This window comes from Gymnoscopelus microlampas (assembly GCF_963454915.1).
Source record: "Gymnoscopelus microlampas genome assembly, chromosome: 1".
In the NCBI taxonomy this organism is placed as follows: domain Eukaryota; kingdom Metazoa; phylum Chordata; class Actinopteri; order Myctophiformes; family Myctophidae; genus Gymnoscopelus; species Gymnoscopelus microlampas.
The window spans coordinates 60,583,175-60,602,898 of NC_139962.1; the positions used below are offsets into that span (position 1 = coordinate 60,583,175).

The 19,724-nt window shown below is 41.9% G+C and overlaps 1 protein-coding gene across 2 annotated transcripts in view; it reads right to left on the reverse strand.

The window, feature by feature from the left end:
- LOC311048530 (uncharacterized protein) overlaps nt 1-19,724 on the reverse strand; it is a 62,302-nt gene that overhangs the window by 11,421 nt on the left and 31,157 nt on the right. For both annotated transcript variants that reach the window (XM_084061789.1, XM_084061788.1), the window contains exons 20-28: nt 18,858-19,158; nt 17,252-17,404; nt 14,581-16,165; nt 13,368-13,669; nt 9,005-9,113; nt 7,023-7,228; nt 3,169-3,387; nt 2,184-2,327; nt 438-627 (exon numbers count right to left, since the gene is read on the reverse strand). In XM_084061789.1, coding sequence (XP_083917915.1) covers nt 438-627; nt 2,184-2,327; nt 3,169-3,387; nt 7,023-7,228; nt 9,005-9,113; nt 13,368-13,669; nt 14,581-16,165; nt 17,252-17,404; nt 18,858-19,158 — 3,209 coding nt within the window. The remainder of the gene's footprint in view (nt 1-437; nt 628-2,183; nt 2,328-3,168; nt 3,388-7,022; nt 7,229-9,004; nt 9,114-13,367; nt 13,670-14,580; nt 16,166-17,251; nt 17,405-18,857; nt 19,159-19,724) is intronic.

Below are 19,724 nucleotides of genomic sequence, written 5' to 3' on the forward strand. Positions count from 1 at the left end.
TGCAAACAAATACATTCAAATAAACAGTTAATATTGATCTGGTATAAAAAAATATATATATTATAACGTTTAAAACATTTCCACCTGTAATGAATGACATGCCCACATTAGGGCCAGGTTAAGGTGGTTTAACACATCGGCTGCCTAATTGCTGATACAGATGTCGTCATAAACGTCAGATATCGTCTCTGTCGGGCGGAAACTGTTCAGGATTCAAATGCAAAAACAGCATGAGTAGTAGAACTACAAGCTCAAATCACATCGCTTTGCGCCGCGTTTCGAGCTTGCAGATCTGCTACTTTTGATGCTTTTGCGTGACGCTGTAGTGTGACCACGTAGGGCCTTAATTTAGGAAAAAACACAGATAAGAGGTAACAGGTTTCTACCGGACAGCGACGATATTAAGACCGAGCGAGAAGCTGGGTAGAACATCGAACCTTTCAGGAGCTCTCCCATCGTCTTCTTCTTCCTCTCGTCCGACTCCATGCGGAGCTTCAGCTTCTCGATGCCGTCCCTCATCTGCTGCACCTCCTCCTGGGTGGAGTTGAGGCGAGACGCGATCTCTCCTTTCTCCAGCAGAGACGACTCCAGGGACTGAGACAGACGACTCACCTCTCCTTCCAGAGTCTGGGGAACAAACAATAATGTTGTGCAATAATGTCTCATTTAAAACACTGTAGCTTAAATGTTTAGTCACGTGATGGTGTCGCACAAAAATAGCCGATCTACAAACTCACAAGGCGTCGCAACGTGACGCCTTGTGAGCTTGTAGATCGGCCATTCTGGAACATTTTGATAATGACGTGCCCAAAACAGGGATACCAGACTGAAAGTTGTTAAAGGGCAAGACCTCTTTGGTAGAGGTTTGGGTTGTGAGTTACCTTGCCATGATTTAACTCCAAAGGTGGACAAGAAATCTAAAATAATTGCTCCATTGATTAGATGCTCATCATTGACTTACATTGTACGCACACTTGTGTGCTGTCGCTGCTGTTGTATCCTACTGGCTAACCTGCCAGTGAGGACAGGCACTTAAATAATAATGCTAAAAAGGATAACACCAGAAGCCCTAAGGGCTTGTTTCCATTGTGGTCCTGTGTATTCAATTCATCAAGACATTATAAAGACATACAACACTACTAGGGATCATCAATACTAGGAGCAATAAAAGTATATTTACAGAAAAACAGTGAGAGTTTGTTTATTTTGGCAAGCTAGAAGACGTGTCTAGGTCCAGTTGCAAATTGCAGACAGGTGCTCTTTTATGGTGGTTTTGAAGGAGGGTAAGGACTAGGGAGTCACACTTTCTGATGGCTGGTGGTTGGGCATTCCACATTTTGGTGGCATAATAGTAGAATGAATTCATCCCCATGTTTGTGCCGAATCTGGGGGGAATGAGATCACTGGAGCTTCCTAGGGCTGTCACGATTACAACATTTAAGTTGACAATTAATTGTCATACAAATGATTGTGATTAACGATTCAATCGTTTCTGTCGTTGAAAACTGGAGCATATGAATACAAATTACATTTATGTTTGCCGTTTAATCTTCGTAATCAAAAGTAACTTGAATTTACAAAGAAATTACTGATATATTTAATACATTTTTAAATTGTTTTTATTGAAAAGAAATGTAAAAAAAAGCTGAAATAGCAGATCTACAAGCTTACAACGTTGTAAGCTTGTAGATCTGCTATATATTTTTTTATGTATTTTTGATCATGGAAACGATTTTGACAATTTTTCTAAAATAATTGCGATTAGACGACAGGCTTAGAGCTCCCTATGGTGTTATTCACTCTTTTGAAGCAGGGGCGTAGCCACGGGTGGGCATAGGTAGGCCTGGGCCCACCCATTTGTTTTTTCTGCCCACCCAAAAAAAAAGGAAAAATATATACGTAATTTTATTTTTTAATATCATATTTAGCCATTTTGATAACAGTGTATATAAATTGGTATCCGAAATCCATCACAAACCCGCCAAAAAAACATTTTTTTTTTTTTTGTCAAAAAACAAATTTTCGTGCGCGCATGCACTTTTGAAGTAGTTTGACAGGTGCATGGGCACTGGTCCCTTGAGTATCTTGAAGACCAGGTCCATTGCAAGTTGCTGTACTCTGTCCTCTACCCTGAGCCATCCCACCCTAGCATAACGAGCAGGGGTTTCCTATTCATTGTTCACCTGTATTTTGGTCAGCATGGTCTCAGAGGTGTAGCTGGCAGAGGTTTCGTCTTCTCTGACCGTGTGAAGTCGTTTGACAAGTTCCTCCATCTCTCTGCTCTGCTGGGAGATGCTCTGCTCCAACAGCGCCACCTGCTGTCCCAGCTGCACAACAACACACACCACCATGCGTCATCATTGTAGTTTTTTTTAATGCATTTTGTAATGTTAAAGGGATAGTTCAGCCCCCAAATAGGCTCTATGCACAGCAGCCATAGTCTGGTCAAACAGAGTCAGGGTGCTGATGTTGTGCATGTTGGCTCACTGGAAATGAGCCCCTTGCGAGTGTGTAACTCTGAGAGTGTACAAATGGAACCAAATGCACCCGTACGGGTCCATTTGGTTCCATTTGTACACTCTCAGAGTTATGGGGGTCGTGGAAACCACTGTGCTACACTAAATGGAACAGAGCCTTCATTAGTATCATTAGTAACACCTGTGAAGGAAGTGATAATATGGCTGCTGTGCATAGAGCCTATTACTTATTTTCTATCAATTACACACCCCATGGAGACTTGAATTCATGGGAGATTCTTTGGTTTTTGTCGCATTCCTAAGCCGACAATTTGATGAGCGGCGGCGGCTCCGATAGGAGACTCAAAGGTTCAACTTTGAGTCTCCTACCGGAGACATTAGCATCTTTCTGCTGGTCATCAAATGATTGGCTCAGGAATGCGACAAAAACAAAAGAATCTCCATGAATTCACACGTAGCAACATGACCTATTGTGAACCTTTCTGAATAGGGCTTAAGTGGTTAAATAAAATGAAGTCGACTTTGTGTACTTTAAATGTACTCGTTTGCATAAATGTTGTCAAACAGAAACTTTAATCAAATCAAAGTTTTTCAAATCGATTAAAAAAATGAGAAAAAACGGTTACTTTTCAGAAAATGGAAAATAAGAGTACGTAGCATGCATGCGTGTTTCAAGAAACACAAACTGCACCTCCTGGTTCTCCTTCTCCAGTTTGTCCAGGCTGGTCTGGGAGGCCTGGTAGCACCTCCTCTCGGCGCGGCGGTCCTCCTCCAGGCCGGAGAGGAGCAGTCTGGTGTGTGCGTTGCTCTGCTCCAGGCCGTGGACCTGCTCCCTCCACTGCTCGGCCGCCTGCTGCATCTCCTCGCGCTCCTCCATGCAGGAGGCCAGCTCCGACCGCAGCTCGCCCGTCTACACATTACACACGTCTTCTGGTCAAGCTCCACATAAAATGCCTTTTCTTCGTAATAGACCATATACACACGGCGGCCATTTTGCTATTAAGCTGACCTATTTTGGGCGGGAAACCCTTTTTGTAACTACACCTTTCAGGATGGGAACCCTTTTTGGGGTTCTTGTTGCTATGTACAGTATATAGCAACATACATTTGTTGTAATTTTTGGGGCGGCGCCCCCTATAAGTGAGGTTTGGACACTGACCAATCCTGCACCGTGATTGGCCAATAGTCTACAACGCAGTCTACAACGCTAACCCTTCCACAGTCAATGCAAATCTATACTTTTGCCAATAAGTCAGCCAATCACATTACAGCTAGTGTCATCACCACTAGCTGTAATGTGATTGGCTGACTTTGCAAATTCAGGACTGTGATTGGCTAGCGAAACACATGTGCAGCCCTATGAATAGCAGTATGGACTTAAAAAAACACATTTGTGTTTTTTTAAGTGAGTCATGTTGTGATGACCACACACCGCCCACTTCACACTGGGTGTGATTTATTTTTAAAATATTTGAAGTTTTTCAGAAAACTTAGGTCAGGATTTAGAAGGCGTTTTTAGAATCGGCCTCAGGTCTAAATGGGTTAATGAAATGCCACCCCGTTGCTTGCCACCCCGTTTCTTCAATGCAAAATGCCAAAATGGCCGCCGTGTGAATATGGTCTATACCCAAGGGGCAAGTCTTAGATATTTACGATGAGGCCGACAAAATGGCCAGAGTGGCGCTGTTTTACCCTGCGCCGACCTGCGGTGTCAGAAAGAATTTATTTTAACGCAAGTGAATGGGTTTTTTGACAAACTTTAGACTAGATTTTCTTACTGTAATAAAAATTGTCATAAATTCTATATGCTTCCAGTCGCTAGTTTAAAGTCTCCTTTCAATCATCAGGATATGCGTTTTGCTAAATTATGGTCCTATTTATTATAAAATTGACGATGAAATAGGCTATTCTCTAGGAGGGGCGGGATGATTTGATTGACAAGCTACACAACCAATAGCATTCATTCCCCGCCCCCCGCTCTTGATTGACAAGCTACCCAACCAATAATGGTCTGGTCTCATTCTGACGCGTATTGAAAGATGGCGGACCTACAGTACAGTCTTGCAACAATCGGCTTCATTTTCGGTCTGTAGAAAGCAGCGGAGGGGGTTTGTCCATCTCATTTATACAGTCTATGTCTATACCAGTGGTTATGTCAAGGACACCCACATTGACACGTATTAGCCCGCGGACCCCCATTTCAAAAGATATGGCAAGAACCCCCATAAGAGAATATATTTTTTACGGCTCTAGCAGTGATTTTCAACCATTTTCATTTCAAGGATCCTGACTTTGACATGCATGAGGCTACGGACCCCCATTTAATGACATTTCTATCTCTTGGATCCCAATTTATATTGTAAAATCTATGTTAATTTAACTCTGAGAGTGTACAAATGGGGTTCCATTTGTACACTCTCTGAGTAACAGACCTATAAGGGTCCATTTGGTTCCCAACTATCGATCATTTAGATAGGGGGACCCCCTGGAACTCCCTCAAAGCACTGGGGGTCCCCAGACCCCACTTTGAGAACCACTGCTCTATACCAGGGGGTCTTCAACGTTTTTCAGCCCAAGGACCCCTTAGCCGAGAGATGAAACAGGGACCCCCCGCTACATATTGTATCAAATTGTGTTGCAGATTAGATTTTTTCATAGATAGATTCATAGACTTGTGAAGCCATCATGGTGGATTATATGTTAATGAGTATTTTCAGACATTTTACCAGTTAAACCGTCAATAATTTCACTCTATACTTGGTCTGCTCTTTACACCAAACTACTTTGCCGAAAATAGACGATCTGCAAGCTCTGTGGGCTTGTAGATCAGCTATTTTTGGCTAACGTTCTCCTAACAATAGGGATGCTAGGGTTCAAAAATAATCCTATCACACAAAGATTTGGCTGTAGTAACTCTGAGGACCCCATAGGGGTCCCGGATCCCCCCCCTGTTGAAGACCCCTGCTCTATACAGTAAATTGCTTTATTCCTTTATACCAGGGGTCTTCAACAGGGGGGTCCCCAGAGTTACTACAGGGGGGGGGGGGCGCCAAATCTTTGTGTGATAGGATCATGTTTTTTATATGAACCACTTGAACCCCAGTATCCCTATTCTGAGAGGAACATTAGCCAAAAATAGCAGATCTACAAGCTCACAACGCCTCGCAGTGATCTGCTAGTATCTGCTATTCAAAGAGGTTTGGTGTAGAGGGGAGAAAAAAAAGAAAAAATTGACGGTTCAAGTGGTTAAATGTCTGAAAATACACATTAAGGCTCTATTCACAGCAGCCATATTATCACTTCCTTCACAGGTGTTATCAATGATACTAATGAAAGCTCTGTTCCATAGTCTAGCACAGTGGTTTCCACGACCCCCATAACTCTGAGAGTGTACAAATGGAACCAAATGGACCATTTGGTTCCATTTGTACACTCTCAGAGTTACACAACTGTAAGGGGCCATTTGGAAGCCCATGGGGGTCCCTGGACCACAACTGTAGACCCACTGGTGTAACAGAGTGTTTCCCAACATGCACAATATCAGCACCCTGACTCTGGTTGACCAGAATGGAACAGAGCCTTCATTAGTATCATTGGTAACACCTGTGAATGTCTTCATAATATGGCTGATGTGAATAGAGCCCATTGAACATACACTGATGATAGTGCTGGCAAAGTCTATGAAGCTGTCTAAGAAATCTATGAAAACGTTTAATTTACAACACAATGTTATACAATATGTAGTAGGCGGTCCTGCTTCTTCTCTCTCTCAGCCAAGGGGTCCTTGGTGGGAAAACGTTGAAGACCCCTGCTTTATACAGTATCATGTAAACATCATGTATGGTACCATCGCACAGGGATCCCAACGCCTTTAATGGCCCTGTCGGCAGGAACCACGCTCACTCTGTGTGGAGTCATATTGGTTCCTGCACACTGCTCAGTGCTGGAACCATAGCAAGACTGCCACACACAACCGCGTCACACACACACACACACACACACACACACACACACACACACACACACACACACACACACATTTTTGTAGATTATTTCACAAACTACACTGTGATATAAGCCTAGATATCCTGTGGGATTTTGAATATCTTAAAGGGATAGTTCACTTGAATTCATGGATATTTTTGTTGTTGTATTAAAGGAGGAGTTCACCCAAAAAATACTTATTTTCTATCAATTACACACCCCATGAAGCCTTGATTTCATGGATTTATTTTTGTGGCATTCCTAAGACAATAATTTGATGGCCGTGTGTATTTCCGGTAGGAGACACAAATAATCTACTTTGTCTCTCCTACCGGATACATTAGCCGGTAGGAGACGGGAATCAAATTATTAGCTTAGGAATGCGACAAAAACAAAAAAAGAATCCATGGATTCAAGACTTCATAGGGTGTGCAATTGATAGAAAATAAGTAATTTTTTGGGTGAACTCCTCCTTTAACTCTGAGGACCCCCTAGGGGTCCCGGACCCCCCTGTTGAAGACCCCTGGTTTAGTTAGTTAGTAGTGAAGTGTAAATCCTCACCTCGGTGTGGAAGGCCTGTATCTGCTGCTCCATGGCCGAGCACCTCCTCCGCTGGCTCTCCAGCTCCGCCTCCAGCCGGCCCTTCTCCTCCTGCAGGGCCTCCAGTTCGCTCTCCATGCCCAGGATGTGGCGCTCCAGGTTGGCCTTCTCCGAGCGAACCCTCTTCAGCTCGCTCTGCTGCTGGAGGAACCTTTCCTCCCAGCCACCTGCACGTCATGGACGGATTCACAGTCACCAGAGAGCCAGTTGCACCCACCTCACACTGAGTTCAAACTTGGCCTAGTTATAGCTAAACCTTAACCCATTCAATCCGGGGACGCATCTCTCTAGATTTCTTTGGCTATTCAAAAACAGCAGATATACAAGCTCGTATATGAGCTTGTAGATCTGATTTTTTTTTTGAAAAAAATCGTGAAAATCTTTAACACAATGAGTGCCGTAAACGGTCCGGACCGTTTTTGACCCAATTTTACTTTTATACGTGGGGCCCACGTGGGGTAGCCTGGTAAACCCTCCCTCCGGAAATCTCATTTCCATTTGATTTCAGGAAGGAGTCTGGCCTGAACCGCCTTTCTCCAATAATCGCTGTGGGCTGGAGTTGGGCGGGAGTAATACCGTTGACTGACAACCCCTTCAACCAATGATCGTTTTTCCCCTTCAGCCAATCAGCAGTTCATTTTGACGAGCTCCAGACTATGTGACGCAACGGGACTTTTGGGACGGCCATGCCGAAAATAGGTTGCCTTATTGGGATACATGCGTGTCACTCCCCGCCCCTGCCGGTTCTCTAAATTTATATTTTTAAATAGGCTCTGTCATGATTAATTGACCACATATATGAAGTTAAACAACTAAATTCTATCCAAACGATATGTTAATAGTAAATTCCGTGCCTCAAAACAGAAGTTTGAGACCGTTTTAAGAACGAAACTAAGAAGTGACGGCACTCAGACAACAACAATGGCTGCCGTTCGTTTTTTTTCGGCGGCTCTCAGGCTGCACTCGGCTTCATTCGGGCTCACTCGAACTCGCCACCTGATTGGCCAACGTAAGCTGTCAATCACAGAACAATGAGCGACGACGCTGATAGGCTCGTCGGTTCGGCGAACAGAGCGATTATTGGAGAAAGGCGGTTCAGGCCAGACTCCTTCCTGAAATCAAATGGAAATGAGATTTCCGGAGGGAGGGTTTACCAGGCTACACGTGGGGCGCTAAAACGAAACTTTGGGATCATCCAAGGAGTTTTTGAGAAGGAGAGGCCGGATGTGGATCCATGTCAAAAATCCTTCCGGTCGGCCTTTCCAATGTTAACTCCTTGACTAAAAGCTTAATATCTCCATTTCTTTTTAACGTGGTGGAAGTGAGCCGTTTTCGATCGGCGATCACTCTGCAATGGAGGATCACGTTAGAAATATTATTGTTCCTGGCGTTAGTCGGGACCCTCCGCCGTCTCGCACGCATGCTTGTTTACATGCACGTCCTCGTCGGGGCTTCTACAGCACGAAACTTATCAACGTAAGTGGATGGAAGAAATGCAGGTACTGAACATATAATATTTTAATAAACCTCTGGCACCCGATGTGTTAAATATATATATATTTAAAAAAAATATATATATATATTTAAAAATTTGCACAAATTTTCACATTTAAAAAGAAAGAAGATATACAAGCAGATATACAAGCTCATAGCGCGGCACTCGGTGCCGCGCTATGAGCTTGTAGAATCCCCCAGACGCAAAGATTTCAGTTACAAATGTTAAAAAATATATATATATTCAAAGATTTGCACAAATTTTCACGATAAAAAAAAAATTGCAGATCTACAAGATCTACAAGCTCTTAGTGCCGCGCTATTTATTTTGAGATGGGGGCCCGTTTTTGGGGGTCCTCGACATCAAAAGGGTTTGAGAACCACTGGTAATAATACTGTACATTCAAAACGGTTCAGAAGGTCACGGTGTCCAGCTCCAATATATTTACCCGTCTCCATCTCCACACCTGCTGGCCTCTCCATGGCATCAGAGAGCTGCGATGTGGCCGTCTGCAGCTGTAACGTCAAATCCCCCTTCTCCTCGGAGAGCTCACAGACCTAACGTATGAACACACAGCACCGCGTTAAGTGTCACGCATATGGGCTTAAATTAGTGCCAATAATATTTTGTACTTGTAAAAATAATTTGTATTTGTAAACACATTTTGCATTTGTAAAAAAAATATTTGTACTCGTAAAAATAATATGTACTCGTAAAAATATTTTTTGCATTCGTAAAGAAAATATTTGTACTCGTAAAAATAATATGTACTCGTAAATAAAATATTTGTCTTCGTAAATAAAATATTTGTATTCGTAAATAAAATATTTGTATTCGTAAATAAAATATTTGTCTTCGTAAAACAAAGTTTTGTATTCGTAAGATAAAAATGTGTGTTGTAATTGTAGAATTACATTTACAATGAACATTGTGACCAGAAAAAAAAAAAAGTTTTAACTGCAACATAATTCCATTGCTCAGGAAATAAACAACGGATTACAATAATATAACATTCCCTGTAATCAGTAACATGTAGGTGATACCTATGTCTATCAAATATGGTTTTATTGAAAGGCAATCAAAGGCTGGATCGAGTTTAGAAAGCAAACAGGTCATGTCTGGGGGCCTCAGTGCGGCTGCAGAGTTTGATTGAGTGTGAGACTAGGACCCACATGCCATATGTCAAAATGAGCGGCTTCATCGGGAATCGTGCGCGTGTGTTTTGCTAAGAGATTGGTTACATGGTGTAATTGATATTAATGTATTAGTGCATTAAATTTCCCCATCCACTTTGATGGGAAAATTAAAAAACTCGATTTCAAGTATTTTTTTTTCAGAAAATGTAAGGGCTAGAGTTACTTGGAGACTTGGAGGGGAGGTTCATAATTTATTCCAAAATTATCAAAAAAAGAAATACACCAGTCGGCCCCATGGTGGCGCTATAAAAGCCCCCTTTACGTTTTGGCCTATAACTCTTGAACCGTAGGTCGTAAAATAAATTTTTTTTTTTCTTCCCTAGATTCCTTTGGTCATGACGCAACTCCGCATATAGGCCACGCCCATTTGCGCCAGGATAGATTTTTCGCCATTTTGAATTTGCTTCAAAACACACTTTTAGCTCCTCCTCCCATATATTTTGTCCACATATCACAAAAATCGGTTGATAGTCCATACGGTTCTTCCATAAATGGCTTCCAAAATTTGCGGGAGGGGCCTGTTTTACAAAAAAGCCCCCACCCCCCCTCCTCCTCCAGCATTATAGGCTTGACAGCACTGCTACTGACCTATAGGGTGTACCAACGTCGCGTCACCAAAAGTTCGCCACGCCCACCTTTTCGATGCTGCAGCCCTTGAGGGGTCAGACTGTACATAGAGACACGCTTAAGACTAGAGAGTGACGGTGGTTTGTGTTTGTAAACATTAACTTCTTTGCCGACTACATAGTGATCATTGCACACTGCACATGTGTGGCTGGTCTATGAGAAAGCTGTCGCAGCTCTCCTCTTCAAGATTGAATACAGTTTGAGGCTAACAATGTAGGCTATTCAAGAGACGTAGTATGGCTTGGATCTCAGCTGTACCACACAAAGATTTAACGTTCAAGAACCTACCCAAATACAGCCGTGTTTGTTCACGTCATTTTCTCAAAGGTACATTTTTACCAAAAACATGAAACTGCTATTTTGTTTCTGCTAACTAAAAGTAACTAGGTAATGCAACTATAGGGTGGTCCAGAGTGTTAAGTGACTTTTTTTCCCCTCTCTAACGATTTGACACGCGGGCTGCTCTGCTCATAGACCGAACATTCCACTACCGTGCGAGGTCTCCAACTTTAATAAAAACTAGACGCGTAGCAATTCTGGGAAATTGCAAAGTGTGGTTGCGCCGACGCCGGTCGCGGGTCTCGGCCGCCGGGACTCGAGGGATACGCCGGGAGGAATACCGTCGCAGGCCGCACGACGTGCCATTCGAACCGGGTGCCGGTCGGATCCTGCCTTCGTGATACGTGCTGTTTTGATTTTAAGAAATAGGCCCCTCCAACTAAATAAATAGGCCCCTCCCACAATGTAACGGGCCAATCATATTGTTACGTCACTCCTGATATCGCTTTTATCACATTTTGAAAGGATTGTTCCCCCCAAAAATCATGTTTTTGCATCAAACGGTTACGTTTTGTGCATTTGTGGCCCCCTATGGGTCAAAGGGGAAATGCTTTTGGGGATTCGTTGAGTAAACCACCCTCGACATGTGATTTAAATTTGGGATTGACCGGACGTTTCGTTCGTGATTTCTGGCATTTTTGGTAAAACAGGCCCCTCCCACTAACTTTGGAAGCCATTTACGGAGGAACAGTAAGGATTATCAAAATGCTGTTTGGATATGTTTATCGCATGGGCCCAGAGATCATGTGTACCGATTTTTGTGAAATTTGGACAAAATATGTGGTAGGAGGAGCTAAAAGTGTGTTTTGAAGAAAATTCAAAATGGCGGAAAATTATCCTGACGCAAATGGGCGTGGCCTATATGGGGAGTTAGATTTTTATTTTACGACCTACGGTTCAAAAGTTATAGGCCAAAACGTAAAGGGGGCTTTTATAGCGCCACCATGAGGCTGACTGGTGTATTTCTTTTTTAGTTAATTTCGGATTAAATTATGAACCTCCCCTCCAAGTCTTGTAACTCTAGCCCTTACAGTTTCTGAAAAAAAAATACTTGAAATCAAGTTTTTTAATTTTCCCATCAAAGTGGATGGGGAAATGTAATGCACTAATAAATTAATATCAATTAAACTATGTAACCAATCTCTTAGCAAAATACATGCGCACGATTCCCGATGAAGCCGCACATTTTGACATATGGCATGTGGGTCCTAGTCTCACACTCAATCAAACTCTGCAGCCGCACTGAGGCCCCCAGACATGACCTGTTTGCTTTCTAAACTCGATCTAGCCTTTGATTGCCTTTCAATAAAACCATATTTGATAGACATAGGTATCACCTACATGTTACTGATTAAAGGGAATGTTATATTATTGTAATCCGTTGTTTATTTCCTGAGCAATGGAATTATGTTGCAGTTAAAACTCTTGGGGTTGCAACATGGCAACCCCGTTTCCCATGTTGCCATGGAGACCTATGGAGCTTTATGATTGGGTAGTGGAAAAGGCCTCACGTGATTGGCTCAGACCCGGAAGTGCAGAGTGCCAAAAATAAAGTTTTGCAATCCGTAGAACAGATCTTCGAGCGAGCAAGCTGTTGTTTTCTTCTGGTCACAATGTTCATTGTAAATGTAATTCTACAATTACAACACACATTTTTATCTTACGAATACAAAACTTTGTTTTACGAAGACAAATATTTTATTTACGAATACAAATATTTTATTTACGAATACAAATATTTTATTTACAAAGACAAATATTTTATTTACGAGTACATATTATTTTTACGAGTACAAATATTTTTTTTACGAATGCAAAAAATATTTTTACGAGTACATATTATTTTTACGAGTACAAATATTTTTTTTACAAATGCAAAACATATTTTTACGAGTACAAATATTTTTTTTTACAAATGCAAAATGTGTTTACAAATACAAATTATTTTTACAAGTACAAAATATTATTGGCACTAATTTAAGCCCATACACGCATCTGTGTCACTTCTTGATTTGAGCTATAAAAAAAAACATTATTTTACACTTTGGGCTATTCAAAAATAGCAGATATACAAGCTCGTAAATCGTGAAAATGTGTGCAAATGTTTGAATATATATATTGTTTTAAAGCGAACATTTTTAACTCAAATCTTCGCTTCTGGTGGGGTCCCTGGAACAACATATTTTGAGATGGGGGTCCGCTGCCAAATACACAATTAATTTTGGGGGTACTCGTCGTGAAACAGTTGGAGAACCACTGATTTATATAGCAACATATTTTTTTTCAAAAAAAGTAGGATTTAGAGGACATTTGTAGAATCCCCAGATGCAAAGATCTGAGTTAAAAATGTTTGCTTTAAAAAATATATATACGTTAAAAGATACTTTTTTTTTTTGATTTTTCAGAAAATAGATCTACAAGCTCATAGCGCGGCACCGAGTGCCGCGCTATGAGCTTGTATATCTGCTATTTTTGAATAGCCAAAGTATAAGATAATGGTTAAAGTGGTTAACATCTAAAATTACGTATGCTTTCCCGAAATAATACATTTCCTGTACGTTTCTGACGCCTAACCGATATATCCACCAGGCTCCGTTTCTAATATGGTAACATCGTCAGTCAGTGAAATGCTGTTTTTTTTTTTCATACCTGGTCCGTGAGTTGTTCCTTCAGCGCCAGCGCGGCGTTCAGTTTGTCCGACATGTCTTCTCTCTTCTCCTCGGCCGCCCGCACCTCGGCCTCCAGGTCGTGGACTTTGGCGTCCAGCTCGGCGCCGAGCTCCTTCCTCAGCGTGAGGTCGGAGGTCAGGGCGTCCAGCTGAGAGCGCAGCTTCCGCAGCTCCGCTTCCAGCTGCGCGACCGTCTGTCTGCTCTGGTCCAGGTCACACTGTGTGACCGCGTGGTGACCGCTCTGGTCCAGGTGGTCACTCTGGAGCTGGGCGCCGTCTGCGGCTGATCGACACATGCAACATTGACATCGTTTAGAACAGTGGTTGTCAAACCTTTACATTTCAAGGACCTCCCCCCTTAACCCATTAAGACCCTGACAAATGCCTTCTACATCCACAACAGTTTTCTGAAAATCGTTCGTTTCTATGTGGTGCTCAAACTTTTTCATGTCAAGGATCCCCAAAAATGATATGTATTTGGCCGCCAACCCCCATGATCTCAAAATATTTTGTTCCAGGGACCCCCCAGAAGCAAAGATTTCAGTAAAAAATGTTCGCTTTAAAATAATGTATATATATTCAAAGATTTGCACACATTTTTTCAAGAGTTACAGACTTGTAAGGGTCAATTTAAAACCCCCTAACGGAACTCCCGAGAGTCCCTGGACCGCACTTTGAGAACCACTGGTTTAGCTCAAGGACTAATGCTGTCACAATAATGACATTTTAATTAGCGATGAATAGTCTTAATTCTTTTTTGCAATTGAACATTGGAAAATATAAATAAAAATAGCACATTTCTGTTTGCCTTTTATGATTTGTAAACAAACATTGCACAATGCACAGGGAAGATGTGACGAATATACAAAGAAATGACAAATGACAATGACCGGTAGAATAATGAAATTAAATAATCTATTACGTCATGTCCTGCCTCCCTATCCCGTTTCACTCTGAAATATGTCACGATATGGAAGTTAGATACTATGCCTGCCCTGGACTTTAAGGATAAGGCGTACTAAACATTTACTTGGTCTCTTAACAACTACAACCTACTCATTATAGGTTGCAATATTGGCATACTTCATCAACTCTAATGTTACACCTACATGATGATGACTGTAAATGATGACACATGTCAACGGTAGTTATAACATGGTGATGACAGGCCATGGAGTTTGGAACCACACTTACCACTAAGTTCCATTACTTTAGTCTCGGTGTGGTCGGACTCCTCAGAGAGCTGCGGGAGGAACTCCTGGCTTGAGCTTGTATGTGGGCTAACTCGTAGTTGGACCTTCTCAGTGATGTGGTCAAGACTAGCTTGTAGATGGGCTTTCTCTTTGGTGATGTGCTCCATGCTAGCTTGTAGTTGGACTTTTTCTTCAGTGATGTGGTTGAGACTAGCTTGTAGATGGACCTTCTCCTCAGTAATGTGGTCAAGACTAGCTTGTAGTTGGACTTTTTCTTCGGTGATGTGGTTGAGACTAGCTTGCAGTTGGACCTTCTCTTCAGTGACGTGGTCCATGCTAGCTTGGAGTTGGAAGTTATCTTCGGTGATGTGGTCCAGACTAGCTTGCAATTGGACCTTTTCTTCAGTGATGTGGTCGATGCTAGCTTGTAGATGGACTTTCTCTTCAGTCAAGTGGTCAAGCCTAGCTTGCAGTTGGACCTCCTCTTCGGTGATGTTCTCCATGCTAGCTTGAAGTTGGACTTTTTCTTCAGTGATGTGGTTGAGACTAGCTTGTAGATGGACCTTCTCTTCATTCAAGTGGTCAAGACTAGCTTGCAGTTGGACTTTCTCTTCGGTGATGTGATCCATGCTAGCTTGCAGTTGGACTTTTTCTTCAGTCAAGTGGTCAAGACTAGCTTGTAGATGGACCTTCTCTTCAGTAATGTGATCCATGCCAGCTTGAAGTTGGACGTTCTCTTCAGTGACATGGTCCATTCTAACTTGTAATTTGACCTTTTCCCCAGTGATGTGGTCACAGTCAACTTGTAATTGGACCTTCTCTGCAGTGACACGGCCCATGCTAGCTTGCAGTTGGACCTTCTCTTCGGTGATGTGGTCGATGCTAGCTTGTAGTTGGATGTTCTCTTCAGTCAAGTGGTCAAGACTAGCTTGTAGATGGACTTTCTCTTCGGTGATGTTCTCCATGCTAGCTTGTAGATGGACTTTCTCTTCGGTGATGTTCTCCATGCTAGCTTGTAGATGGACTTTCTCTTCGGTGATGTGGTCCAGCCTAGCTTGTAATTGGACCTTCTGTGCAGTGACATGGTCAATGCTAGCTTGTAGTTGTCCCTTCTCTTCGGTGATGTGGTCCATGCTAGCTTGTAGTTGTCCCTTCTCTTCGGTGATGTGGTCCATGCTAGCTTGAAGTTGTCCCTTCTCTTCGGTGATGTGGTCCATGCTAGCTTGTAGTTGTCCCTTCTCTTCAATTAGCTGATTCAAGTGAGTTTCCAGTTGAACCTTCTCTTCAGTTATTTGTCTAAGGTCAGTCGCCATCTCATTTCTCTCATGATTGAGTAGCTTTAGATTCGCCTCAAGATGGACTTGTTTCTCAGTTAACCGTGTCCTCGCTTCAATTTCCTGCTGTTTCTCTTCAGTTAGCGTGTTCAGTTTAGACTCCAACGTAGCGACGTTCTCCTGAAGGAGGTTCACTTTGTTGGACTCTTCCAAGGTCCTCTCCAACAGCTCCTCTCTGGCAGTGACAAACTGAGACTCCAGGATGGAATTCTGGGACTCGACATCTAATAGCCGGGCCTCCAAGACAGAAACCTGAAAACAAGCATTCAGGATTTAGAATGATGATTAGGATGATGAATGAAGATATTTCAAAAAGTGTTAATTTTGCACTGCGAATCGGACTCCTATGAAACTGGTCTAAAAACTTCTCAGCATGTGTTGGGAAAAAGTCCCATGTCCTCGGACTTGCTTTTTCACCACACGACGGCTGAACAGATTTTAGCTAAGTGCTTCTTCTTTGCCACTAGAGCGATCGAGTCACATTTGACATCCCCGCAGGTGATGTCATCGCGGATGGGTGCATTTTCTAGCTATCCACAGCCTAGCCTCTGAGTCACTACGTGGGGTCCTTATTACCCATATTTACCATATCTGGGGCAGGACAGACATTATCCCTTTAAGGGAGGGTTTTCTGGGAGGCTAGAGTGTGACATCATATTGCTTGTATGGCAAATAAATAAATGACAAGCTGTGTAGTCAACGAGGGAGGTTGCAGTCGTGTTATTCCTGCAATTCCAACAATTGATAGAAATCGTATTATCCCACAGTAAGCATTAGTGTTTCTTTAACCACTTAAACCCACAATACTTGGTGAACCAACAGTTGACCGGGTCGGCTTTGTACTTGGGCCGCTCTTCTTTTTTTTTTATCCCTCTACACCAAATGTCTTCGCTGAGAATAGGCGATCTACAAGCTCACAACGCAACACGTAAGTTTGTAGATCAGCAATTTCTTTGGCTTCTAATAGGCTCTATGCACAGCAGCCATATTGGGAATGAATTGGGCCCCTTCCTTACTTCCTTGTTCCTTCACAGGTGTTACCAATGATACTAATTAAGGCTCTGTTCCATTTAGTGGGGCATAGTGGTTGTCTTATTTTGAAGGACCCCTATAACTCTCAGAGTTACACACCCACCATAAGGGACCATTTGGGAACCAAAATGGAGTGTTTCTAGTGAGACATGCACAATATCAGCACCCTGACCAGAATGGAACAGAGCCTTCATTAGTATCATTGGTAACACCTGTGAAGGAAGTAGGAAGAGGCCCAATGTCTTTCCAATATGGCTGCTGTGCATAGAGCCTATTCTCTCCGTCTACACTACACTGTGTTTGTACCTGGGCCTGACTGTCCTCCACCTGGGCCTCCATGGCAGACCTCAGGGCCTCCAGAGAAGATACGGTTCCATTCAGCTCCTCCACCTGACTCTCAAAGGCATTCATGGCCGTCTCGTTGTCCTCTAGATCCATCTGTAACATCTCCATCTGGACCTGCATAGGAACAACATGCATAGTATTTGGACATTATTTCCAAACAGTGGTGTAAAGTAACTAAGTATATTTACTCAAGTACTGCACTTAAGTACAGTTTTTGAGGCATTTTCACTTTACTGGAGTATTTCCAGTTTTCAGTACTTTTACTCCACTACATCTCAGAGGCAAAGATTGTACTTTTACTCCACTACATTTATTTGAAAACTTTAGCTACTAGTTACTTTGCAGATATACATTATTGTTTTATGAAACATATGTTAACCATTTCAGCCCTATTTTATGCATGGGCTATTTAAAAATAGCATATCTACAAGCGTCGCAAGGCGACGCGTTGTGAGCTTATAGATCTGCTATTTTTCAAATATTTTAGTACTTTTACTTTTGGTAGTTTAAGTATATTTTGATGCCGATACTTTTGTACTTTTACTCAAGTAACATTTTGAACACAGGCCTTTTACTTGTAATAGAGTATTTTTATATTCTGGTATTGCTACTTTTACTTAAGTGTTGGAAAATACTTTTTCCAACACTGTTTCCAAACAAACTAAAGTCAAGTGGCCAAAAAACACAGGCTGATGAGCCTAACGAGGAAAAATATACGTATGTGTATTATCATTGGTTCTCAAACAATGTAATGTCAAGGACCCCCAAATAATGATTTGGCCGTGGACCCCCATTTGAACGATGTTGTGCCAAGGACCTTGTTAAGAGAAGATGTTGTGTTGTTAACATTTTTCAAAATTATACCATATTTTTCAAAATCCTTCAACAATATCATATCTAGAAGCTCAGATGTGCCATTTTTGACTAGCCAAAGTATAAAATAGGGTAAAAGTGGACCCCCTGGAACCACCTCAAGGACCCCCGACCCCATGGACTGCAACAACGAATCGATTAATCGATTTAAAATCGATTAATTGATCTAGAATCGATTACTAAATTCGTTGCCAACGAATTTGATAATCGATAATCAGGAAAAAACAAAAACAAACTTAGATCTACTTGATTGGCAGTGAACTGTTGTATTTGCATTAACGTAGATCTACGTGATTGGCAGGGAATGTGTTAAGACGTTTTTTCATTTTTAACATTTTGACAAAATAGCCAATTTTACGTCGAGGTGCCGAGATGTCCCTTGTCCTATCCTGTATCCATTTAAAAAGAGTACTGTTACCCTTTAGCCTAAAAGTTTTTTTTAATCAAATCGAGCAGTGAGAAGAAGATAAAATGTACCATAAGGTATTTTATGGTTAGTAGCTTAATCAGCAAAATTGTATAACATGTACTTTTTAATTCATTATTCATCTGTACTGTCTTTATTGTTAGATAGAACATGCCTAAAACCTAAAATCAAAATTATAAGGTAATTGCTAAACAGGTGCGATAATCCGATTAATCGATTAATCGTTGAAATAATCGTCAGATTCATCGATTATGGAATTAAGCACACCTTGATCTTGTGCATGGAGACGCTCTTCTCCTTGAGGGAGTCTGAGGCTTTGTTCTGCTCTGCCTCCGCCGCGTTCAGCTTCTCCTTCAGACTCTTGATCTTGGAGTCCCTGTCCTCCAGACCGTGGGACGCGGCGGACAGCGTGGTCTTCAGCGTCTTGATCTCCGTCTGACGAGAGGACAGCCCTCGTTTGGCGGAGCTCTCTGCCAGCTTGGCGGCTTCCATCCGATCCTTCAGGTTCTGCCGTTCGTTGAGGGAGTTCCTCAGCTCCGACGCGTGCTTCTCCGACTCCCTGCTCATTCTGTCGGTTATAGGGGTTAGAAAGAAAGGGAGGACGTTATTATCAATGCTGGAAAAAGTACTTGGATATTTTACTTAAGTAAAAGTACAAAAAAATACTATAAAAATAGTGTTACAAGTAAAAGGCCCGTGTTCAAAATGTTACTTGAGTAAAAGTACAAAAGTATTGGCATCAAAATATACTTAAAGTACCAAAAGTAAAAGTACTAGCATGTTTGAAAATAGCCGATCTACAAGCGATATAAACAGCCCATGTATAAAATAGGGCTAAAGTGGTTAATGTATGTTTTATAATATAATAATTTATATCTGCAAAGTAACTAGTAACTAAAGTTTTCAAATAATTGTAGTGGAGTAAAAGTACAATATTTGCCTCTGAGATGTAGTGGAGTAGAAGTAAAAGTATTCAAAATTGGAAATACTCCAGTAAATTAAAAAATATCTAAAAATGTTACAGTAGTTGAGTACATGTACTTAGTTACTTTACACCACTGGTTATTAGTCCCACGGGGAGGGGGGGGGGGGGGATTCTGTTTCAGCTTCCCCAAGCTGATGGCTGCTCAGATG